Below are 26,628 nucleotides of genomic sequence, written 5' to 3' on the forward strand. Positions count from 1 at the left end.
ATTAGATTAGATTAGATTAGATTCCCTACAGTATGGAAACAGGCCCTTCGGCTCAACAAGTCCACACTGACCCTCCGAACAGTAACCCACCCAGTCCCATTTCCCTCTGGCTAATGCATCTAACACTATGGGCATCTTTAACTTCATAAACCTTTTTTCTCTTTACAGATACTGACTCACCTGCTGTGCATTTCCAATACTATCCAGATTTGAAATTTTAAATATATATAAACATATATAAAATGTATACATTCAACTCTTTTACTCCTGAAATGTTCAGAGTTATCTGATATAAATCAGATAAACAAATTGAATTATGGAATTAGCTTCATTGTCCTTTGATAAAAAGAGCTAAAAATCCTGATTCTAATCTTTATCCATGCCAACTATACAAAAAGGTAAATTATCATTTAATTGTGATGCTTTCTACAGTCAATCAACCTGAGTATAGAATTCTGGTCTCCCTGGTATAGGAAAGATGGTATAGGAAAGGGTGCAGAAAAGGTTCACCAGGATCTTTTTTGGGTTGGACGACTGGAGCTATAGGAAGAGTTGAATAGGGTAGGACCATTTTCTCTGGAGCATCAGAGACTGAGGGGTGACCTTATAAATGTTTATAAAATCATGAGGGGCATAGTTTTAAAATGAGAGGGGAAAGGTTTAAAAAGAATCAAAGGGGCAACTTTTTTATGCAGAGGGTGGTGCGTGTATGAAATGAGCTGCCAGAGGAAATAGTGGACACTGGTACAATTACAACATTTAAAAGGCATTTGAATGGGTGCATAAATAGGAAGGGTTTGGAGGGATATGAACCCAAATGCTGACAAATGGGACTAGATTGATTTAGGATATCTGGTCAGCATGGATGAATTGGACTGAAGGGCCTGATTCTATGCTATACATTTCTATGACTCTAACTTGTTGTATTTGAATAGCACCTTTAGTATAATCAAACATATCAAGGCATGTCACAGGAGCATAATCAGACATAGGTTGCCATTGGTTAAAGAGGACATTAAGTGAGGTGGCCAAAAACTTGGTCAAATCTGTAGGTTTTAAGCAATACCTTAAAGAAGGAGAACACATTGGAGAGGTGGAGAGATTTTGGGAAAGGAACTCCAGACTTCAGCCTCACAAATGAAGAGGGACTGCTTACATGCAGAACTGGAGGAAAGTGGCTAGAGCAAGAGTCAGAAACCCAAGGTGAAGTGGAAAGAATGCTGGTGAAGCACAAAATAAAGTAAACAATTAATGATGGAAGATTCCTGATCAAGCTCGTTGCTGGCAGAAATCAGCTGGATTTCCAATGGTACATCCAATGTTGGAGAATGTAAGTATATGCTTAATGTTTTCATTGATAGTAACCTTACGTTTTAACATCTGTGTCTTGGAGAGTGCAGGTAGGCAAGAGACATCTGGTTCAACAGCTAAGTACAGGGGCTGGAAGACTAAGTATTAAAAGTGCCCTCTAATTATAAGGCATTCACACAGCTGGTGTGTATACCCTGAGGACGAGACTAGGACAATAAAAGAAACTTCCTAAGAAACTATAGAACTGAAGTTTAAAGCTAATTCTTTTTGTTCCACAATATTTGCTGTTATATCAGGTTTAATAGTAACACATGGTGTTTAATAGAACACGTGGAATTTGGCAATCAAATTCCCCTCAGACTTGTCAGAAATGTGATTAACACCATCCAAGAGTTAAATTGTACTGATATTATTTGAAAAAAAGAACTCATTAAGGGTGAAATATCACTGATCCCTTTGTTCCCCTGAGTTTTACCATGTTAGTTGCACATTATGTCTAAAATTAACCAACAGTCTTCGTTCTTCATCCTTTATTTGTTAATATGTCAGAGATGTTCAAAATTATAAATGGGTTACACAAGTAAAGAAAGTGTACCCACTTGTGAGAAAGTTCAAACTAAGACCGAGGACACTTACACATAACTCCAACAAGAAAACCAGGAGATATTTTTTCATTCGGAAAATTATTTTTAAAAATATCCTTTTATTGTCAAAATATCAAACTCCTAACCACAGGAAATTAGGGAGGCAAATAGTTTTCAAGACATAAAGGGGAACAGGAAAGGTGGATAGAGAGAAGACATTTCCGTAGGGGAACCTTGGACTATAACAGGTGTAGACTAAAATAAGAGCTAAATCCTCCAGAAGTGGAATTAGAAAACAACTCTCAACACAAATGGTGACAAAAGTCTTACTCTTGCTGTTTTTTGTTATTCCCTAGCGCATTGTTTGCTATTTCTTTGCTGTTTCTGCTTTAGTCCAGCCCTGCTTTATCTGTTCATTCCCTGAGTTGTCTCTGAGTTCCCTTGTCCTGCTCTCTCTACTGTCTTCTTCCTTGCTTTTGTCCTGTCAATTTTGATTTCTCAATCTCTGATATTCATTTTCTCTGCACTCTGGGTCTCTCTCCCTCTCTCTTTGTGTCTTCTCTGTTGTGTAATTTACCCTCATCCTGTTTCTTTTTGGACCCTCTAGATGTACACTGCGTTCAGTAGACCTGCTCTCTCCGGCTGTCTCCATTCATTGCTATTTCAGTGTCAATTTCACTGTCTCCAGAGCAGCGGGCAGTCACGTGGCACAACACACGATGCTCGCTTTGCCGGATCTGGGCTCCAGTAAGTATCAAACTCTGCAAAAACTTTCCCAAACTTTTCCAAAGTGCGCGCAAATCGACAGACGGCGCTTGTAAACAACAAAAAAAGTGTTCACCGTACTGATACAGGAACGGCAGATTTGATTTTCTGATTGCTACATTGGATACCCTAGTGGTTGAGGTTTGATCGAGCTGTGCATCAGTCTGTCAGTTCCTAACCTGGTTTAAACCAATTCTGCAATATCTGTATCGAAGCTAAGGTTTGATGATGGAAGTGACGCCAGAAGAGAAGATTAAAGAAACGATTGCCTCTTTCTCAATAAGTGCACTGTTTTGATTAAAATCAGTTTCCCATTCTCAGTGGGTCAGCTGAAGAAAGCTGGATGTTATATAGAAGCACAGAAATTGCTGGAGAAACTCAGGAGGTGTGGCAGCATCGGTGGAGAAAGAAACAAGAATTAACATTTTGAGTCCAGTGACATTTCCATCATAAAAACTGCGCATCCATAGAAAGCAATAATTTTGATTTGGCATTTTATAGCTTTTCAACAGCTTTAGATCAGAGCCACACTTTGACATAGCAGATGTTTAGCATGACAATGCTGTTACCACTCACAACCTCCTCTAACCCAACTCTTATTCCTTTATTTGTGAAACCTCATGTATGTAATGATTCCTTTCATCATTTCATAGCTTTATTCCACTCTACATTAGTTTTGTCCAAAGCATGTAGTCTTCATAATAAATCCTGAGGGTTATAGATCCTGTAAGTGAAGACAGTTTTAATATATAAGGGCAAAATGTGTTGGCACAGGCTTTGGAGGGCTGATGGTCTGTTCCTGTACTGTATTGTTCTTTGTTTTTGTTTGTTCCTCAAGTCCAAGCCTAAAGAATGGAAACTGGCCTATCGGCAAATGCCATTCTTCTCTCTCTGTGGCAGCTGGCTGACTTGTGGGACACTTCCCGAATTTACCATTTTCCCTTCCTCTCTACAAAGGGATCCTTGCAAGTTAGTGAGTGAGTACCAAAGTGGGAGATGCAGTATATCTATTGTGGGAAAATATGATGGCATCACTTGTCTGCTAAGGATAGAACATCAAGAGAAAGTGAGGACTGCAAATGCTGGAGAATCAAAGTTGAAAATTGTGGCGCTGGAAAAGCACAGCACATCGGGTAGCATCCGAGGAACAGGAAGGTCGATGTATCAGGCATAAGCCCTTCATCAGGAATGTTGTGAGGGGGGGAATGCTGAGAGATAAATAGGAGGGGGGGCTTGAGCTGGGGGTAAGGTAGCCGGGAAGGCGATAGGTGGATGAAGGTGGTTGTGATAGACCACTGGGAAGGGTGGAATGGATAGGTGGGAAGGAAGATGGATAGGTGGGGCAGTTCAAGAGGACGGTGCCGTGTTGGAGGACTAGATCTGGGATGAGGTAGGGAAAGGTGAGATTTGGAAACTAGTGAAGTCGACATTGATGCCATGTGGGTTGAAGGGTCCCAAGGCGGAAGATGAGGGCTTCTTGATGGGAAGCTGTGAAATGTTGGAGTTCAGAGGGATTTGGATGCCCTTGTGCATTGAGTATGGAAAGTTAATGTGTACAAACAGCAAGGAATCAGAAAGGCGACTATTGTGTAGCCTTTACTCTAGGGATCAGAAGCAGGAGAGAGAAAGTGATCCTGCTGTCACACTGGGCTTTAATGAGACCAGACCGGGAACACTGTATTCAGGAACACTGTATTCAGTTCCATCATTAAGAAAGGCTATATCCTGGAGGGAAAAACCTAGGTTAACCAGGATCAATTCTTGAGATGAGAAGATTTTTCCACAAGCAGAGACTAAGTTCCACAGACCTACACTTTAAGAATGAGATTTAATTTCATTGAAATGTACAAGATGCTGAGAGGATCTGACAAGGTTGAAGTAGCCTGAGATGGTATGTCATTTCTCCCTGCCTGAAGAGTCTAGGACCATGAGGTGCAGTTCAGAACAACTAGTCGGCTATTTCAGACTGAAATGAGGAGGAATTTCTACACTTGAGTTTGTAAGTTTTGGGAATCCTCTACACCAGAATTGGGTGGAGGCTCAGCTTTATGTTAAGATATTTGACACTGAGTGTGATAGAGATTTGTTAATATATTTGTTAATGTATCTGACACTGAGTGTGATAGAGTTTTGAACTTTAAGGGATTCTAGGGACACAGGAACCAGGCAAGCGAGAGGAGCTGACGCTGAAGATGAACCGGGATTTCAACGATTGGTGGAGTAGGTTTGACAAGTTGGATGGCCTACTCTTGCTCCTAGTTCTTATGGTATTTTATACATTCTTAACAATATCCTCCACCACAAAACTACAACATGGTCAAGTGGTAATCAGGTATCCTCCAGTATATCAATCATGTGACCATGTGAGCAACATTTCTTGAATAGGAATTTGGATGTCATGTTCAAGTTGTACAGGAGATTGAAGCCTTTTCTGGAGTTCTGCGTCCAGTTCTGGTCGCCCTGTTATTATCAAGCTGGAGAGGGTTCCAAAAAGATTTATCAGGATGTTGCTGGGAATTGAGGGTTTGAATTGTAGGAAAGGCTGTATAGGCATGTGACAGGTCATGCCATCATATTTTCCCAAATTAGATATTCTGCATCTCCAACTTTGATACTTTTTTCACTGGACCATAGGAGGTTGAAGGATGACCTCATAGTGGTTTATAAAATCATGAGGAGTATAGATTAGGTGAATGGCAGGTGTCTTTTCCCTGTGGTGGTGGATTTCAAGACCAGGGGGCATATCTTTAAGGCACAAGGAGAAACACTTAACAAGGACACTGTCTTTTTATACAGAGAGTGGTTCATGTGTAGAATGAACTTCCAGAGGAAGTGGTGGATGTGATCACAATTTCAACATTTAAAAGACATTGGGAGAAGTACATGAATAAGAGGGATATGGGCCAAGCACAGGCAGATGGGAATAGTTTAGTTTGGGATTATGCTCAGTATGGACTGGTTGGACCGAAGGGTCTATTTCTGTACTGTATGACTCTCTATAAATGTTGAGTGTTTTGGTTTTGGAACCACAGGCTTATTTGAATTACAGTGAAGTAACAGTGAACACATATCGCATACGGTATCAAATTATGGAGATATTAAATAAATGCTTTCAACTTTACCATTGCACATGACTTGACTATGACTAGATATAGGAAGTACATCGATACTGATAACAGTGTCTTTATCACCCTGAAAACCACTTTCATTAATGATAGAAAAGTCTCCTTGGCAGAGTTCTGCATGAAATGGTGCTTTCAACTAAATATCCTCTCTCATTCCCTTGCACAATGATAGTATCTCTCATGAACTCACTGGGTGGTCCATTTCTGAAATTACCTGATTGTTAAATTTGCAAGATCTCTTGCTCTTGCTGCCAACCTCTCTCCTGTAGCTATGACCCATGACCTTCCTCTGTCATCATTAACCTGCAGCCTAGGATCCAGTATTGACTCTAGGCCTCAGGTGGGTATCGTACCGTCATTAGCTGCCATCTTTGTGGTGGCGCTGATGTTCAATAGAGCTGATGGCTTTTGCTTGACACTCAATGACAGGACTTCAAGCCCTGAGGCCTTTGATTGGGTTGAGTGGGGATGGCCTGTCAAATATTTGAGTGACACAGTACAATGTATCTTCTGAAACAGAGACAATGTAGGGTTTTCAGCAGCATTTCAGCCGGCATGTGAGAACCCCATCACTTCGAGATTCTGCTCTTACAGTGAACTCAGAACCTCTGGCTCAGAGACAAGGCAGCTCACCTAATGAACCACAATGCAATGCCTTCCCATTGCTACTGTTCAGGGAGAGTAGTAAAATAGGTGAATAATTTTAAAGGTGCAATCATATTGCTAATTCACTCACATCTAATATTGACCGATAGTGTGTCTCTCCTCAAGACCTAGGAACCTGAGACTTGGGAACAAGAATGATCTATCTGCCCCTCAAGTCTCAGCCTGTATTCAGTAAGATCATGGCTAATCTTGTTGTGGTCTCAGCTCCACTCTCGTGTCTACACTCCATGTTTATCAAAAGTTCTATCTAATGCAGCCTTGATATATACAAAGATATTCAGTGTATTTTCTGAATCAGAATATTTTCTGATTCCTCTTACATTTTTATTGACAACTTGGTATGATGCATGTCATGATTGAATTGAATAGCGGAGCAGTGTATGTGGGCTGAATAGCCTATTCTGCTCCTATGTCTTATGATCTTATGGACAGCAGGTGCTCTTACATATCCCCATATAATCTCCAACCTTGAAACTCATCAACCAGCTCAAAACAGCTCGAAACAATTCCCTTCAATGGCTGCCTGCTGAAAATGAAAGCAGGTGAGCTTACTAAATGAGATTCCTGATGAAGGGCTTTTGCCTGAAACGTCGATTTTCCTGCTCCTCGGATGCTGCCCGACCTGCTGTGCTTTTCCAGCACCACTCTAATCTAAACTCTGGTTTCCAGCATCTGCAGTCCTCACTTTTGCCTTGCTAAATGAAAGTTTGTCTGGATGATTAAAGCAGAAACCATCTCTCTTCAGAAAGATTGCAGATGAATATGTGTCAGATCTGGAAATTTCTAAAGTTGAAGAGATGCATTCTGCACTGTAGCGTCAAAAATGTTTGATGCGCTTCGTACATTTGAAGGGAAAATGTAGAACTTGATTTATGATTCAATAAAATAATTCCATGTTTCCTTATGATTTAAATTTGTTTACAAGATTGACTTCTTGAGGTTGTTCGACCACTTTTATCTTTTAAAGATGTTGTGCGATACTGCCATTTTTAAGATGTCTTGCTGTGTTCACCATATGGAATGTAGGCAAAATAAAGTGCACTGTACAGCAGACAATCCTTGTCTTTTGTTGCTTTAATTTAATTAAAAGTTCCAATTTTCAGCATGCGTGAGATTGTCCCATATAATTGCAGTTCAGATTCCACTATATATATACAGTAGTTATTGGGGCAATTGTCCAACTATAGTCATAGTCTGTCCTTTTCTGATAGTCATTGCCAGAATAGCTTGATCTATAATAGTCACACTCTGTCCTGGGACAATCATGTCATGAATATTGCTTGTGATATAGTAATCTACATTTTTTTTTAAACTAATCCCTTACTATAAATTACACATAGGGTATGAATCCATTGGTAAGCTTAAAAAAGATCCAGGAATTCTATACTGGCTACACGAATGATGGAAAGTGCCAGGGCCCCTGTCTGCCCACAGATCTTGGCCATGAACTCAACCCTCAAGAATGGCAATGGAACCATTTGCATGAATCCAAGCAATGTTCCCCATATTCAATCCAGGACATAATTTTAAAAATCAGATGTTGAAAGACAGAAATTCATAAACCTAGCAATAAAAACCAGGATATAAATATTTCAAGCCTGGAGTTTGTTCAGACGAACAGCTCTTCAAAAATATAAAAAAAAACAGACAGGATTTTCTTTAAGTGTATTATTATGTAGGATGTTTGACCTATGAAACATTTTGAACTAAGGAAGAATGGTGCATCAATGGATAGTATCTCGCAACCTAGCTCTGAAGCACTTTAGCCAGTGGAAGTGGTCACACTTCACATCAGCTCTGAGAAGAGTCACGTAGACTCAAAGTATTAGCTTGCTCTCTCTCCATGGATGCTGCCTGATCTGCCATGATCTCCAGCATTTTTTGTGAATTTCTGTCCAGCACACATTTTAGTCACAAGTGTTTGAGCAAATATCTAAAATGGTTTCCCTTCCACAGAGAGAATGTCATTGCCATGCACGTCTTTGACTGCAAGTGGAAGAGTCAGTGCGACACAAAGAACTTTCACTTCAACACCATTATTACTTCCAAAAGTGAGTCAGGCTGTCATCCCACTCTCTGTCAATCAGGTAAGCAACACGCTAAGAACATTTTACATTAAATCTATTCAAGGAATGTCAGATTTGACAAGGTCAGCATTTATTGTTCATTACTTAGTGACCTGTGTGAAGGTGGTGGTGAGCTGCTTCATGAAAGCTGCACTCCATCTCGTTATAGATATATGTACATAGCATTTAGAGAGAGAGAGATATCTAGGGCTTTAGTCCAGTGACAGTGATGAAGCAGAGACATTGTACTAGGGACAGGCAATGAATCTGGCCCAGGCAGCAACATCCATGTCCTATGAGTGAATCAAGAGAAAGTCCTACTTAGGGTTGATGTGACTTGGAGGGAAACTTGAAGGAAATAGTATTCCAAAGCACCTGGTCATTTGGAAGGTCCTGCTAGCTTTTTGACTTGATGCAGTGCATCTTATTATTGCAGCCATTATGCATTGATGGTAGAAGAAAGTGAATGATTACAGGGGAGTATTGGGTAGCAAGCACTCATGCTGCTTTGTCTTGGATGCTGTCGACCTTTTTGAATTTTGCTGAAGATGCTCTCGCCCTGGAAGGTGGAGAGTATTCACATTCCTCCTATATGCCCTGGAAAGGCTTTGGGTAATGGGTTATTCCATCCAGTCTTCCAAGCCTCAAAGTGTGTGGTGCTGGAAAAGCACAGCCAGTCAGGCAGCATCCGAGGAGCAGGAGAATCGACGTTTTGAACATAAGCCTTTCATCAGGAATGATGATTGTGGCCCAAGGGAGTGAGAGATAAATGGGAGGGGTTGGAGCTGGTGGGAAGGTAGCTGGGAATATGATAGGTAGATGAATTTGGGGGAGAAGGTGATGGGCCAGAGAGGAGAATGGAGCGGCTAGGTGGGAAGGACGATGGACAGGTAGGACAGTTCAAGAGGGCAGTGCTGAAGCCTGTGACCTGCTCTTGTCGCACAGTATTTGTATCACTGTTTCTGTTATGTTTCTGATCAACAGTGACCTTCTGGATAATAGAGGTGGAAGTTTCAGCAAGGGTAAAGCTGTTGAATGTAAAAGAGAGATGGTTAGGTTCACTAATGTTGGTGATTGTCCACATTTGTGTGGTACAAATGATGCTTGCCATTTACCAGCCCAGGCCCGAATGGATATGTAGTTGGATTCCCATCTCAGAGTCGAATGACACCAAGGTTGTGAAGAGTTTTGTTCAGCTTCAGACAGTTGTCAGGGCAAGGGGTAGAGTTGGTGGTTAGGACCGAAGTTTGTGGCAGTAACTGCAGGCAATGGCTTCAGTTTTCCCAATACTGGAGGAAATTTCTGTTGATCCCATACTAGTCAACAGTGTGTAAAGAATGATCATTAGACCAAGCAGGATAATCTGTCAAACAGAAAGAAGATGAAATCACTGAATGGAAAAATGTTATTTTAAATTCCAAATCAGAACGCTTAGCTTTTATTTCAAGATAGTAAAAAGATGGAAGTGGTAATTCACACCTATCGAGATACCAGACTGTCAATGTATCCATTTGCCCATGATCATGTGTCAATGTCAAAGAGAATATTTGTGATTCCGTGTGTTTCAGTATTAGGAGCTGGAGAAGGAAAATGACCAAGAGTTAAGTCCCTTGTCAATTAAGAAGGAAGTTTATGCTAATTATAACAGCATTTGTTATAGACTGGTTGATCAATGTTGATCAATTTTGATCTTAGTATAGGATAAAAGATCAGCACATTGTGGGCCGGTTCTATGTTCTAATGTTTTCACATGGGAACATTGGGAAGGTGCCCAATATTGTAGCTAGTACATATAAATATGAACACTAGTCATATAACTGTTTAATCTGTTCCATAAGGGAAGTCAGGACTGATTTGTGGTCTTTTCCTATTTAAAGTGTGGCCAACGCATTAATCCTCTACATCCACCAGGGGTGAAGCGACGGACAGTCAGTCTAGAAACCTTTGCAGCTCATCACCATAACCAACAAAGGGCTGTGGTGATGCGACAGAAGGAGTATAACAGGTATGGACATGTTTAGCAGGTATGGACCAGAAGCTACTGGAAGAGAGGAAGAGAGGCAAAAATGACTTGATTTTCTGCAAGAGTTTTGGCCAGATTGCATAGAATAGTAGAATGATAACAGCATGAGGAGGTCATCTGGGATCAATGTCCAAGCTCTGCAAGTGAAACATGGCTCTTCTCATGCCCCCATCTTTTTCTTTAGTACTCCAATGTTTTCTCTTCAAATAATTATCCAATTCATCTCTGGATGTCAGCTATGAACCTCCTTCGCCATAGACAGTGTATTCCAGAGTCAAGAGTGTGGTGCTGGAAAAGCACAGCAGGTCAGGTAGTTTCCGAGGAGCAGGAGAATCGACGTTTTGGGCAAAAGCCCTTCTTCAGGAATGTCAATTTACCTGCTTTTCGGATGCTGCCTGACCTGCTGTGCTTTTCCAGCACCACACGCTCAACTCTAATCTCCAACATCAGCAGTCCTCACTTTTGCCTAGTATTTTCTAGATCCTAGCCAGTCACTGAGTTGAAAGATATTTCCTCCTGTTACCTTTGGCTCTTTCACCATTCATCATGAATCAATGCCCTTTCCTTCTCAGCCCTCTGCTAATGGCCTTACCATTTCTGCTCAGGCCCTTGATGATTCTGAAAACCCGGATCAAATCTCCCCTCACTGTTCTCACCAAGAAGAACAATACCATCTTCTCCAATCTATCCAATCTGGTTTCTCAATCTGGGGCCACATCTTATTTGCATTCCCTCCAAAGCCTCAATGGTTATACTAAGAAATTATGCACAGAGGGTAAATTATGTAACTGGATACATAATGGCATGAAATAGTAAAACAAACATTAGCTATGAGCTCCAACATTTCTGGGTCGGAAGAGGTTATGAACATGACACCAAAAGTTCTGAGGACCTAATTACTCTAAGATGTACTTGTGGCTTGCACTAGGATTATAGGAGCAACATTTCCAAAATGTGAAGATGATGCCAAAATAGTAGACAAAGTAATTAGTGTTGTAGAATGCAGGAAGATGTGAGAGGAATCTGAACCTAAAAATTATTGTTGGCAATGTGAATGAATTAGCATTTAACATGGCCATATGCTATTAATCTGGCTGCTTTTATAATGATGACACTAATATTTTTATTTTGAATATGTTAATGCCTCGGATAAAACAGCAGGCAAAGAAATGTGATATAAAGATGTTAACCGATGCTCTGTTAAAATCAGCAATTGCAATTCCTGGATAAAACTATTTTAGGCCACTGGGCAACTACAGGACCAATGCAGTTCAACAGGGGTAAATGTAAAATAAGTGCTATATGATTAAAAAAGTATGAGGTGGCAACATCAGGTCACAATCTCCCAGGTGAAACCAGGACATTTGCTAATGGGACTCTCCAGCTGTGCCTCTACAGGAGTTTGCAGTGCCAGGGAATGTCGATATCTTGTAGCAGGCAGTCAAAATCACAACTTCAGATGCAGCTCTCAAACATGTTATACACAGGAAAGCACATTGTTTCACCTAGGGGAATTGTCTCCACCTCTTCTTCTCAACCCTTGACATTATTTACAATAACCCCACAATTTATTCCATGAGCAGCAGGTTAAACCAATATTCCATCTAACATAAAACAATGGTCAATTAATTCATGAGGGCTGTGCCATTCTCTGTCATTTCTGGCAATTTTGTTATTGATTAGTAAGGGATGGAGCTTATGTTCTCCTGAGCAAGAGGCCAATCAGCCTAGAACTCCATTGTCTTAAAAGCTCCAAATTACTTGCCCTCATTTATCCTTACGCACGTGAACACCTCACCACTTAGTTGGTTTACTGTTCATCATGTAAGTGCCAGGTATAAGTTTGATTCAGGAGCAAGAACTCTTGGATTTGCAAGTCACCTTGGCAGCTGTCATGTGCCTATTAAGAAGTGGACATAAGCTCCTTTCCTCAAACTGATGAAGAAACTTTCAGAAATGACAGCGAATGGCACAACCCTTGTGAATTGAATGACCAGTGTTTTGTGTTAAATAATATGTAATGATATAACCAGCTGACCATGGAAGAAAGAAATTATTGTATTAGCTTGAATAAGTCTGCAATGATACCAACAACAAATTTCATTTGTATAGCACCTTTAATGTGGAGCCATCCCAAGGAATTCAATGTCATGCCAAGCTACTGTAACCAGAGTACTGGCTCATTGCCAATAGCTGTGTGATGAGCCATAGAAAGTATGATAAATGGTGAAGACCATTGTAAATATGATAGATATATTTATTGAGTTCTAAACATTATAGAAATATTTGCTGGGAAAAAAAGGAAAGGAACAGCCAAATTGGTTGGCAAAATTCTAAAACTCATTTGCATTGCCCACAGTTTGAGAAGGTATGCAATGCTGTTAAATTGATCTCCAGTCCTGTTGCTAGGCTACAGTTTCTATAAAAAAAAAAGCCACTGAATGTCAACTGCCAACACAATCATTTATAAGCTTTATGTAACAAAGGACTTTCCTTTTCAGAGCATGTGCGTTAAAATAAGCTTCATGAAAAATGAACCTCTGCCTCTATCAAACATTTGTATTGATTCCACAAACATTGGGTATTGCCTGACCTTGGTATTGCTAGTGGTCAGGCCTGATAACTCTTATCGATAGTTTAAATTTTAATGTTCAAAATTAAAGTAAAAGCCTCTCATTGTGAGAGTGATGCTTTCTATAGGACAGAAGTTTTAAACTTAATGTGCAATACAAGGCAGCAGACTGGATTTGTAGGCTGACTGAAGCATTAGTGAAAAAGGCAATTTAGTAAGTCAAATGAAGCAGATACAGAGATGTTTTAATTTGCAGTGCTCCAGCATCAGGCATTTTCAAATATAAACAGAGGAAGATGCGTTGGGTTTTTCAGATCCTCATTTCTTGCAATATTTTGTCACATTGAAAAAGAACTATTTTGACAGATAAATACCACAACTATGACAAAAAAATGCAGATATCTCAGCAACATATAATCAAGGTGTCTATCATAATCTAGCTACTTTTGAAAACTGGTAAACTATTGCTAAATGATTTCTTCCTCATTGGTGCCTAGATCTAAGTCTATTGTAAAAGCCACCAGATATTGTCTCCTGTAACAACTGTCATATGTTTGAATATCATATGCTCCCATGCAGTACTGGCAGAGCTAACACATACACAATGAGAACCTCTCAGCAGTGTTAACAAGATGCAATGTAATACATGACAAACTCACGTTTTTGCAGTGCCCAGACTTCTTGTGTCAGCCATATTTTAAGACTAATCTTCCTTCTTCTTAGTTGAAAAGTTTTGGGTTTAAAAGGAGCCACTTCTGAAACTTAAGCACAAAGTCCAGGCTAACAGTTTGGAGTCCTGACCAATATTTATTCTTCAACCAATGTCACTAAAGATGATTATCTGGGCATTATCATGTTACTATTTGTGGGATTTGCCTTGCTCATGTTAGCTGCTATGCTTTACAAAAATACAATCATATGAATTCAGAACAGGCATGTCATTTGGAGCTTGAGCCTGCTCCACCATTTGCTAACCTCATACTGACCGGATTGTGGCTTCAACTCTATTTTCCTGCCTACCCCTGACTCCATTGTCAATCAAAAATCTAACTAACGCAGCCCTAAAAATATTCAATGGTCCTCCCCTCTACTACTGTGAAAGAGAATTCCACAGATCCTAAAAGAAAAAAAAAATCTCTTATTTTTTAACAGTGTTACCTAATTTTAGTCTCTCCCAGAAAGGGAAATATTCACTTAATATCCATCTTGCCAAGTCTCACTTTTTGAGAGTGACTTCCAATGGCAGGATTAGAATGCAGGCCCCAGGATATTTACCTATGTCTCTGGGTTACAAGGTCTAGTGTCAGTACCAGTAGGCCACCACCTTTTACATATCTATGGAGTCAGTTAGTTTAGTTTTCTGGATGGCTGGTTTGCAATGCAGCATGACACCAACAGTGTGTTCAATTCTCACGCTTGTTGAGCTACCATGAAGGACTTTCCTTCTCAAACTCTACCCACACTCTCCCCCCACCTTACATGAAATGTGGTAACCCTTGGGTTAAATGAACCTTTTCTCGAATGACATTGGGACTTGTGTTTACTCTTTACACCTTGTATCATGTATTATATTTGGGCACCTTATTTATCAAATGTCTACAAGTTACCCAAACTATTACAGTACTTGTAAAACTTTGCGAAGCTCGATGCATTCTACAGTGATCTCATTCTTCATAAGGCTAATCTGTTCTTCCATGTTGCAAATTTCACAATATTCATGTTTATGTTTTAAAACAGCTATCAGTTTATGGCGATTATTATTTTCCAATATTATAATAGCTTACACCCTACATATGGTCAAATCCTCTTTGTGGCTTTAAACAGGTTTCCACTCTGTCCATTTACTGAAATTATTTCAGCTTCAGCTTAAACAACTTCCCATTTTACACATATTATAGTGATCATGTCCTTTGTGATTTTAAACAGGTGTTGGTTATGGGGTAGGTATGTCTCGACACTCTTAAATGCTACACTTTCTATTTATCGGACTATTAATTTCTACATCCACATTTTTTTTCTTCCTCTGTATAATCGTTGTATCAGCATTAATTCTTTCTTTCTTGCTGCCCCAGTACAAGATTTTCATTGCTCATACCTGTCTTTCCTTGGTGATTCAGCATTTGCCAATCTGGTCTGAAATAGTGCCCAATTTCTGAGGTTTGTGCCATGGCCTGATGCCAATATGCAAAAACTCCAATCTTGATGTTTTGTAACCAATGTCTGTTTACTTAACACATCTTATCAGTTTTCTTGGTATTTTTCATTATTGACCTTGATCATTAAACTCACATCAATGAAAGATGTTATAAACTTATTTGTATCCAGCTATTTTCACTGCACAGATCTAATACCAAGATGTTTTGCACATTCAAGTCAAACAACTGAATAATAGCCTTTACATTTTAAATCTACATACCTTGGTCATTAGTTTTAAGAACTATAGATAATGTTAAAACTGATTGTGTCTTGTTGAAAAATGACGTATGCTTTGCAGTCCATACTGAGACTGACGCATAGAAATGTAAGAACAGGCATGTCTCCGGCGACATGATAAGGATAACCAAGTATTAAAACAAAACTGAAAAGCACATCGAGTAAACACTAAGTGAGCAGGATTGCCCTCTTGTGCATTTCTCTCATTCTGCAACTGCATCAATCCACAGTACCCAGATTTGCAGTATTAAAGCCTAGATATGCAAAATGCGCTTATATTCGAGCTGACAAGTACAAGCTTCTCCACCACTGAGTCCCAGATATTAAATGGTGTTTATATTTCTCCATAGGTGGCAAACATAAAACACTTTTACATTTAAGAATAATAATGGGCCTTCTCCTTCAATTGCTGATGGTGCTTCCACATTGATGTAGTTAGTGAAATCCAGCATTTTAACCCTGCAATAACAAAGGAATGGTGATATATGTTCAAGCCAGGATACTGGTTTTCTTGGAAAGGAACTTACAAGTGAAGATGTATTTGTGATACTGCTGCCCTTATCCTTCTTTGCGGATGAAGCTGTGGGGCTAGGAGGTTCTAGCAACAAAAGATAGACTCATAGAAGATACAGTCCAAAAGGAGGCTGGACTGCCTGCCATGTCAGTGCTTGCTAATTCAAGCTAGTCAGCTAGTCCTATTTCCCCACCTTCTCACTCCTGCCCTGCAATTTTTCTTTTGCTTTGGATAATTATCCAATTTGCTTATATGAATGAATCTGCTTCCACCCTACACTCAGGCAGGAAACTCCACACTCCACCATTTGTGCTTTTTAAAAAAGATTCATGCTGCCTCTGGTACTTTTACCAATTATCTCAAATCTGTGACCTCTTGTTCTCCACCTTTCCTCACATGGAAACAGTTGCCCTCAATCTACTGTGCCTGAACATCTGATGGTTTTGAATGTCACTACTAAATCTCCTCTCAGCCTTCCCGTCTGTAAGGCAATCCCAATTTCTCCAATCTATCTATATAGCTGAAGTCCTTTAGCTGTGGAAATATGCTTGTCAATCATTTCTGCCTTCACATCCTTAATAAAAGTGCAGTGCCCTGGACACAATATTCCAGTTAAGGCTGGACCAGTGATTTATAAAGATTTGCCATCACTTTCTTATTTTGTACAATTTACTTTTTTTTGGTTTATCATTGTAAATAGGTAATTTGGTGCAAGGCATTCTGCGAGTATCAGATACTGCAGTCACAATGCACCTACGTCAGATATAAAATCCAAAGGTAATCTAACCAACTAATCTTGTTGTGGATAGTGTTGAGATTAAGGTATCAGGCTGTACCCTTCAAAGCAAAGGACAAGCATTCCATTATACATTTGGATGGAATTATGAAAAGGATTGAGAGACATTAAGCGTGAGGGAGTGATCCAAACTTACAAAGTATTCAGGCTCTACTTGCATATAACTCATGAATAGGTGCTTTTTGACAACATGTTGACAACACCTGTAATCGATAAAATTACTGTGTCAATAGAAGACAAGGGGTGGAACTTGGCTAGGTTAAATGCATTATGCATTTTGTAAGACATATTTGAGCAATTGTCTACATTGTCAAATTAAATGTCTGTCTGAAAATTGCACTGGAACAGGTTTCCAGCACAACAGCTGTGTGTTGTCAACACCCTTGCTTTGCTTTGTCCAATACATTCAGTAACTTCTAAATGTTACATGAAGTGAACGAATTTGACTGAACATTAGCACCTACAGTGTCAGGGAGCTCGGAAGCAGGTTACACATGATAGTCCACAGTTACTTTTTAGTTAAGTCATTTGCAAACATTTCAGCTCTGACTCTTCCAGTACTGCTTATAAATCACAGGAAATTAATTTAAAACACTTTATAGAACTGCAGATGTAGTTCTGAACTGTTCTGAATGGACATTTGACCCAAATCGTTAACTCTGATTTCTCTCCATAGATGCTGCCAGACCTGCTGAGTTTTTTCCTGGCAATTTTTGTTTTTGTTACAGAAAAGTAGTCCACAGGTATTAATGGAGGCAAATGAAATGTAGGCATTTATTGATAAAGGAATAGAATATAGAAGCAAGGAAGAGTTGCTGCAAGCGTATAAGGCATTAGTAAGACTGCACCTGAAGTAATATGTACAATTTTGGTTCCCTTACTTGAGGAGAAATGTAATTGTACTGGTGGCAGTTCAGAGAAGGTTCCCACATGATTGATTCCAGAAGAGTTTGTCCAATAAAGAGAATTTGAGCCATTCAGGACAATACTCTCTGAAGTTCAGAAGAGATCTAATTGAGGTAGATTAGATGCTAAACAGTATTGATAAAGCCGACATAGAAAGGATGTTTCATCATGTTGGGCAATCTAGAATAAGGGTGCATAGTTTTGGATAAAGGGTAGCAGATTTAAAAGAGATGAGAAATTACTTCCCGCAAAGGGTTGTGAATACATGTATATGGAATTCACTATCCCAGAGTGCAATGGATGCTGGGACATTGATTAAGTTTAAGGAACAGACAGGTTTTTGTTTTAAAAAAAAGCTAAACGGCTACGGGGAGTAGGCAGGGAAGTTGAGGCTGAGATGAGATCAGCCATGATTGTATCAAAAGGCAGAGCAAGCTTGAGGGGCTGTCCATTGCCTAGTCCTATTTCCCATGTTCGCCTCTTCCCTGTTTGAGAATAAGGATTCTTAAATTCCCACTCCTTTAAGTAACTTGATTTCAAATGTTATTCTCAACTAGGGTAACAGTATTTTGATCTAATTTCATTTGATGTGGAATTATTTATGGGGTTTCTAATTTTTTTTCCTCTACTTAACCAAACAGTGAACTGGGGAGTTATTGGTTAGTTAATTCAATGGTTTCACTTCCTCTTTTAAGAAATACCAGATACCTAGAATAATCCTCCATAATCCCAAATGACCCCCCCCCCCCCAAGGTTGACCTACTTTGTACATCATACATTTTGGTGCTATTAGAGTACGGCCTGAAGACTGTTAAACTTACTGCTGTTTCTTAGGTATCACCAGAGTTGGCAGCGTCCATTTTATGGATCTGTGGCTGAGAAGGAGGAATATAGGTAAGGGAACACGCAATAACAACTAGTCTGTACCGTTTTTGTGTTTAAATTTTCATTGGTTTGTCTGTGATAATATATGAATGTACAAAGACTCAAAATGCATGGCTTTGAGGAATCTTTCATCTTACTAATAATTATAAGTTATCTGATAACCCTACACACAAAAGTGAGAGTCAGAAGATAGGAGCTGACATCACAATCCAAAGAGCAAACTGGATAATCTATCTTGATGCTTCCACATCCTTAAAAAAGGTACTGACACTCACCATCTACTCATTTGGATACAAACAAATCACTACAGAAGATGAATAGTGAAATTCCTTGTATAATGGCCAACATTTATCATGTAATTATCACAATGGATAACTAGTCATACCTCATTTCCTGATTGTGGGGTCTTAATGGTCACAAGTTAGCTCGGATACTTTTCCACATGGCAATAAATATACTTTAGAACTAACTGATACTTCATGAAATGCTTTGGAGCCATCCTAAAGCTTAAAAGTTATTTTCCACCTGAAAACTCAGTCCTGTTGATTCTGCATGTGTGCTCACTACAAGCCCCATACGTATGATCTAACCACCAACACACATCTGTTTAGTTACGTTAATTTGAAGCTTTTGAAAGTTGCTGCATCAAAAAGAATTGTTTGATGAAATGGGAGATAAAAATATGTCTATACAGTTTCTTGCTACCTCGGTCATTCAAAGATCGCACAGGCTCATTAAATGAAAGAGCCCATTTGGGGTATCCTGCAAAATGGGAGATTAAGCAAGCTGAATGTTAGTTATTCATTTTGAATTGAAAGATGTTTTTATTTGCTGTGGGGTACAGACCTGCTGCAGCAATATTCAGTCACTAACTATGAGCTTATGAAGTCTGAGTCTATGTTTGGCTGCTCCAGGCGTGAGATCCGGCAGCTGTTAAAATGGCAGATGAGTCAGCAGCGAGAGTCTCAACGTTATGCCCTGTTCAATCGGGCCAAAGAGGGAGAAGCAGCACGTGAGGCAGAAAGACAGGCAACTCTTCAAGATCTGGAAAAGCAGATTGCACGTTCCCGTTTTCTTCAAGCATTCCGGGATGAAAACAAAAAGGTGAGATAGTCAGGAAATGGATAAATTATCCCCTCTGAAGAGGATAGTGGCCTTCAGTTCCACCATTCAAAACTAAGATTTTCTGGAGGTAAATGCTGCTGTCGCTTTAGACATACTATCTCAATGAGTTCATTCAATCACCCAAAATTCAATTTTTCCATTGAATGTATAAGTTATGAAAACTTATGCAATCATAAGTTTTCATAACTTATACATTCAATGGAAAAATGGCCAGAAGATTCAAACCATGATTGGAGATTATGAAAATTTAGTCTCACAGAACTTGTGCTTGGCAGTATACAAATGTAAATTTATAAATACATATTTTTCTTTTTTTCAACTTCCACTCAGCTGATGGAAATTCAGTGGAAGGAGAAGAGGTTAGCAAAATCCCTGGATTCTCTACGAGAGCGTGAGCTGCTGCAATACAACCCAATCAACTGGAGCTGCACTTTGAAATAGATTTCAGCGTGAATTGATGTGCCACTCACAATACGAAATGGACGCAAGTTATGACATTTTCTCAATAAAGATTCATTTTAAACATTTTGCAATTGCTTCATCCTGTGAGACAAAGATGACTCAATTGGAACCTAGCTCAGATCTGATCCTACTCCTGGGTTTTACTACAAACTTAAGGCCGAAACTCCAGTGGAATACTGAGGGAGTGCTGCAGTGTCCACAGACTGCAAAAGAACCCATTGTACTATTTTAAGGAAAGGTAGTACACTTATCTCTGGTCTCCTGGTCAAAGTTTTACAAGCTCTGCGAGGAAACCTAAAAACTAAATTATCTGCAAATTATCAACAAGATTTTACTTTTTGTAACCTTAACATGGATCAGAACCAATTCAGATAAACATGAAAGCCATGGAATTATAGACAGGTGAGCTTTGTCAGTGGTGGTAAGTTGTTAGAGGGGATTCTGAAGGACAAGGATTATACACGTTTAGAAAGGCAAGGACTGATTAGGGATAGTCAGCATGGCTTTGTGTGTGGAAAATTGTATCTCACTAACTTGACTGAGCTTTTTGAAGAGGTGACAAAGAAGGCAGAACAGTGGATGTTGTATATGTGGACTTCACAAAGCGTTCGACAAGGTTCCACACTGTTCTTTACTGATGCAGTGTGGGTCAGGTGTCCAATAACAACCTTCACCTCAGAGTTTCACAGCTACAATTATCATTAATGTGACACACCTGTACAAACCCTCACTCTATCAGATCACAACATTCCTACCCAAAGTTCCTTTGAAACCAACCAGCAACACACTCACTGACTGTTTAGCCACTTGTGGAAAACACCTGGCTCTTCAGTGTCTCTGAGCTATTTACAGCCTGTTATACACTGTATTACACATCATTAAAATAGTTTAATTTTACAGTCTTATCAAAACCAATCCCTTGGCTTTAAGGCACTATTACCATCCCTGTTCTTTAAACACTCAACAAGGCTATAACATTACCTCAACCAGCAAACTTAGAGAAGCTGAGATTTCACTCCTTGAAGCAGAGGACATTGAAGTACATCAGATTATGACAGGCTTAGAAAAGAAAAACTCTGCATATTAGCTGATTGTACAAACACCAGGGAACACAGATTGAAGGCTTTGCATAAGATATGCAAGCGGGAATGAGAAGAATCAGATAGAATTCTGCAGTGCAGAAGGAGACCATTCAATCCATTGCGTGTGTACCACTCTCCAACCTTATTTCTGTGGCCCTCTTAAATCCATCACTTTCAAATATATTTTCAACTTTTCATAAATCATACTGTATTAATGACCCGGAATAGACTGGAAACAAATTTTAAAAGGAAATTTGATGAGTACTTCAAGGTTACTATGCAGGCTGACCGAGAGTGGGAACTCTATATTCAAGGGTATTCAACACACCAGAAGGCAAAATAAAAACAGTGACTCAGAGAGATAGAAATTAGTTGAAATGGATCGCTGCTGCTTATTTTTATCTCCTGCCATTGCTGCCCTTTTCATGCAGGTCTGCTGCTCTACTTATGAAGCTGCTTTCCCTATTCTCACATGATTTCGAAAGCATACGGTCTTCTCTCTCGTGCTCTAAAGACGACAAACTCCATTTCTTTGACGGTTCACTTGTTCAGCAGTAACTTCACTCCACATTTTGGAAAGTCCTGTGAGCATAAGCTGTGGGAGCAAGGATTTCTGTGACGAACAAGAAAAACATCAGTAAAAAGACAAAGACACAATTCAACTTTTTATTTACCATAAAATGTTTATTTTTACCAGAATTTCAGTGCCAGTGTTTTGGAGGATCTACCCCCATCTCACTACGTTTTATAACACATACTTTTAATTGGAATCTTCCTGTTAGCAACCGGGCACATTCAGAATGACAAGTAACATAGTCACAAGCTCCATTATGATCCAATATTTATCCTAGCCCTTGTTTGTTTGTTTTAAAGTTAGCTAGGTCACTTCCAAAGAAAGGTTGAAGGTCAGAGAGTTAACAGATTCCTGGTGAAACGTATGAACATATAAACCACAAAAATTACAGAAGCAATAAAGAATGAGTAAATTCAATTTGAATAAATAAATAAAAGAATGAATAAATTCACTCAGGTCCAGCACACCTAGTCATACAGGTAACAAAGACAATCTTTAGTGCATGCCACCGATACACCTTAAAGATCCTACATATATACATACACAGGTACAATACAGAGAAATATCAGTGTCAGACACCCATCCACTCAGCTAATAAAGGGTAGTGTGAGAAATGTCCAGCATAATCACATACACTGCAGTTCCTTCATGTATATCGAGGCAAAAAAAAACTATCAGCATATGATAGTAATGCTCAACTAGCTTACTTCCACAGGGTCAGTATCCAAAATTACACATTGCTACACTATACAGTAGCCAACATGAAGAAACCTCTTGTTTCATTGTATATCTGAAATAAAGGCCACAATAGTAAAGCAACACTCAGCAAGAATCCAATGATTAAGACAGAAGTATGTCACACACCTGGGACTTAAATTTGAAGTGCAGATTTGAAGAGTAGTAGTGAGGCATTCTAGTCTAGTCCACCTTTTAGAAGATGGAGGCGATGCCTTCTCCTATTTTATCCCAATAGTGGAACAATGGGAATTTCAGTGCAGACAATTCCATTTTCCACCAGCAGATGGCTGTTGCGCTTCACAAGCAACAGAAATTTGGGTGCAAATATAAATGGGACACACCTTTGGCATGGGGATAAAAGTGTCTAGTAATGGCCTTTGAGATTAACTTTTAAAAGAAAATGATTTAAAATGATTTCACAAAACCAAATTATGAGAACATACAGAAAAAAATTCTTTGAGTAACTCAGTCAAGTGGATGTAAAATAAGTCGCAACGAAACCCTTCAAGTCTATCCAGGTACGCCTATTATTTTCAGTCAATTCACATTTCATGTGACACGGAAAATAATTTCCCACAGTTAGGTACAATAAATGTACAATAAATTAAAGGATAATGAATATTATGCAGAAAAATGATAAAATCTTTAAATATCTTATAGGTTACTGACACTTGTAAATTCTACTGATGTTGGATGGGGCTTATTTCAGGTCAGGAATTTTAATTAAATAATTTTTAAATACACACAACCCTCAAATCAGAAAGTGCCGAAAATGCTGGAATTATATAGCAAAACTGTCAGCATCTGTAAGAGATAAGACAGGTCATGGGTATTCACTGCTGAACAGTACATCCCTGAAACATCATACATTCTATACATTCATGAGAATGTTTCCAAAGCACCACCATCCTGCTTTTCTCCTCACTGATGCTGATTTAACTGACAAATGGAACCATCACTTTCTATTTCCAACTATATGAACTTATTTTCCATAATTAAATATTTTTAAAAATGCATAAAGCAGCATCAATGGGGGACAGTGACAAAGATTAGCAACTGGCTGATTGGAAGTGAAACAGGTTTGTTGCCAAGATAGTACTAATTTAACCTTCTACATAACTCTGCAGACTGCTGTCTTTCAATAGGACCAATATAAATTTCATTGATATGAAGCGAAGGGATCTGTGCCCCTCCCAATGATAAATCTTGTATAATGATGAACACATACCTGCAATTACTAGGCGTTGTAGCGAATTGCACAGATCAGTGTCCAAGACTCAATTTAATTGTTCGATTACTAGTCTGACTGGTCTTGACAATACTTTGTTGGGGGGAGTTAAAAGCAAAAATAAAACACAAGCCAGGTTCTCACTCTTCATAACCAAAATTCTCTATTGGGAAGTGTACAATCACTTGTGGTTTAGAGTTTAGCTGTGATACCACCCCATCAGCCAACCATGGAATGGCCAGGCAAGAACTATTCTCCAGAAACTTTATAGCCATAGGGATTCATGAACCTTACCGAAGTTAGTCATCACCTGGTTTCTTCTCTACATAGAGAAAAAAATGAAGACACTTCTCACAAATATGCTTCAGTAACAAAAAACTATGGATTATTTAGAGCTTTCATAAAATCAACACCAATCTTTGCCAAGGGGTTGTGGAAAGGTTCCCTTCATGGTGGCAATTCCATCATGGTGTTCGAGAGGCTGCAATAACTTGAAGAGGTTTGAACAAGGGCAGATGTCAGGCTGCTTCACTTTTCAGATACAGCCAAAAATCCTTTAAGAATACTCACATATCCATCTCAAAAAGCCATCAAGGACATCATGTTCAATGTTAAATCCACTTGATTTTAAATATGCTGACTTCCTTCCAATGTAAAATGATAAACAAATCTCTATTCTCCATGAAGGAAAATAAAGAATGAAGAAATTGCACCTCCGATATTACCTGATTCTACCCAACACTTAGCCAAATGTGGATGCTTTATATTTACTACTTCTAACTGCAAAATTAGCTCAAAGCATACATTCGTGATGCCGATTCCCTCTAACTCCTTCACTACCTTTTAGTCAAATTGTCCAAAAGTAAAAGAATCAGCTTTCTTATTTCAGTCTCTTTGTGAAGCCACAAGATTGCGGTTCTATTATCCAAGTGCATATCAAAGATGACAACCAGACCAAGACACGGTTTCTACCACCTCATTGCAGGCCAAACTGAAGCCACCTTGCTTCACTCCAATCAAATACTCTCATCTGGACTGCACCTATTTCCTCTGGCAAGCGGAACACAGTGTGACTAATAAAGAAAATTTCTCCAACGTTTGTTAGGAACGTAACACTGCCTGGCTCCACAGTTAACAAGAGCCATATTCAGGCTTTGATCGTGTCACACCCAAACATCTTTAACATTTTTGTAGCTGGCTTAAGCCCTCCTCTCAACTAAAATGCCACAAATCCACACAGACACATCCTCTCTAATCTCAACTGTTACCCTATGGCTAAGTGAGCATTTTCTTATTCTCATCTTAATTTTAACTAAAAATCACTTCACCTCTGCTGTGAATAGGATGCCACAAAAGGTCAAGCAAAAGTATTACTTACTGAACAGTGTATCAATTATAGAAGTTACTTCTTAATCATCCCACCCAACAGATTGCAAAACACATTCATTTGCTTGCTCATGCTGAACATCAAACTCAACCTGACCTCACTATAGCTTGTCTATTTCTCACCATGAGGTAACTTATTTAAATGAAAGCTAAGACTGTGGTCAGAAATTAAATACCCTACAAAATGTGACAATGACAATTTCCAACCAGATTCCAAGCCTGAAAATCCAGCAGAAACAAGGCCTTGAAAGGTTTATCATACAAAATCTTGGTTCAGTTGGCAGAAGTTGGGACAACGTTCCAAAATTAAAATTAGACACTTCATAAACAGAAGCTCAATTTTGTTGAGAGGTGACAGACGAGACAAAACTTCTCCCTGAATCTTAAATAAGCTTTTGGATAACGCCCATGCTGCAGCTTTTTACAATAAATTAGAACAGTGCATATTCAGAAAACATTACATCATTGTACATTTTATCGGAACTGAGAATTCACCAGAGGTAGAGCACAAGAGTTGCTTCGATAGAAACACCCCCACGTGCTCCATCTGAATATAAGTAATCTTGTGTTTTCAGACATGCACAGTTTACTCTGTTGAATTCATAATTTAAAGATTGATATTTTACCCATACTTCCATGTGGCAATCCCAGCTGCTGGGCTCTGCAGAACAGTCCGCTGGGTAACAATCCAGTTTGGTTTAAAATAGTCAGCTATTACCACAGATAACCATATGATTCTTGCACTCAAACTAATCTTCTGCCTTATTTGCCTTTAAGAAATCCATCCACAAGACGATCTGATTTCTCTGACAGCCAGTAGCCTGCCGTTGCTGCAATGGCACCGATGAAGATGGAGGTGAAAACCATATCGCCCTTTGCAGCAAGTGTTGCCAGTGCACATATGATGACACCAAAGAACATCTGCTGTAAGACCACCATCTCATCCTCAGTGACATTGTCAAAGAGACCTTCCTCAGGGACAGCTGATAAAGAGAGAGAGAGTTGAGCATTAATGGTTTAAAATCATTTTTTTGACCAGCTCTAACTTAGCTTCGCTTCTGAAAACCTCCTGTAGAGTTATACCTCTACAAAATGTATCTGAAGTATTTAATGACCGACTTTTAATTGCGAGAAAAGTTTTGATTTAACTTCATCTCCATCGAGTGTAAGAATGCCAATGTTGGAGGACAGAACTCTGCCCTATATCTCAACATTAGACATATAAGGCAAGTAACAGGTCAGATGCAAAATAAAATGCTGTCAACCTCTGCCCAACTGAGCTTTCTTGGGTTGCCTTTTAGGCTGATTTATTCCCAACACATTTTTAAAGTTGCCAGCTCATGTAATATTGCCACACAGTACATTAACTTTGCTTAAACTTTCAAAA

General features: G+C 39.2%; 2 protein-coding genes across 2 annotated transcripts in view; one reads left to right on the plus strand and one right to left on the minus strand.

Moving 5' to 3' along the window:
• Window positions 1–1,252: 1,252 nt before the first annotated feature.
• LOC122558891 lies at window positions 1,253–20,312 on the plus strand. Its single transcript, XM_043707806.1, has 7 exons — window positions 1,253–1,330; window positions 2,503–2,642; window positions 8,408–8,538; window positions 10,395–10,522; window positions 18,596–18,655; window positions 19,561–19,750; window positions 20,102–20,312. The coding sequence occupies exons 2-7, from the start codon at window positions 2,615–2,617 to the stop codon at window positions 20,210–20,212; spliced, it is 648 nt and encodes a 215-aa protein (XP_043563741.1). The 5' UTR covers window positions 1,253–1,330; window positions 2,503–2,614; the 3' UTR covers window positions 20,213–20,312.
• A 1,663-nt stretch (window positions 20,313–21,975) lies between these two features.
• The window catches only part of LOC122558890 (protein disulfide isomerase Creld1-like), a 31,791-nt gene continuing 27,138 nt past the window's right edge, over window positions 21,976–26,628 (minus strand). The window contains exon 12 of the mRNA XM_043707805.1: window positions 21,976–26,224. Within this exon, the coding sequence (XP_043563740.1) occupies window positions 26,004–26,224 (221 nt within the window). The 3' untranslated portion in view covers window positions 21,976–26,003. The remainder of the gene's footprint in view (window positions 26,225–26,628) is intronic.

The sequence above is a fragment of the Chiloscyllium plagiosum genome, chromosome 18 (genome assembly GCF_004010195.1).
Source record: "Chiloscyllium plagiosum isolate BGI_BamShark_2017 chromosome 18, ASM401019v2, whole genome shotgun sequence".
In the NCBI taxonomy this organism is placed as follows: Eukaryota; Metazoa; Chordata; class Chondrichthyes; order Orectolobiformes; family Hemiscylliidae; genus Chiloscyllium; species Chiloscyllium plagiosum.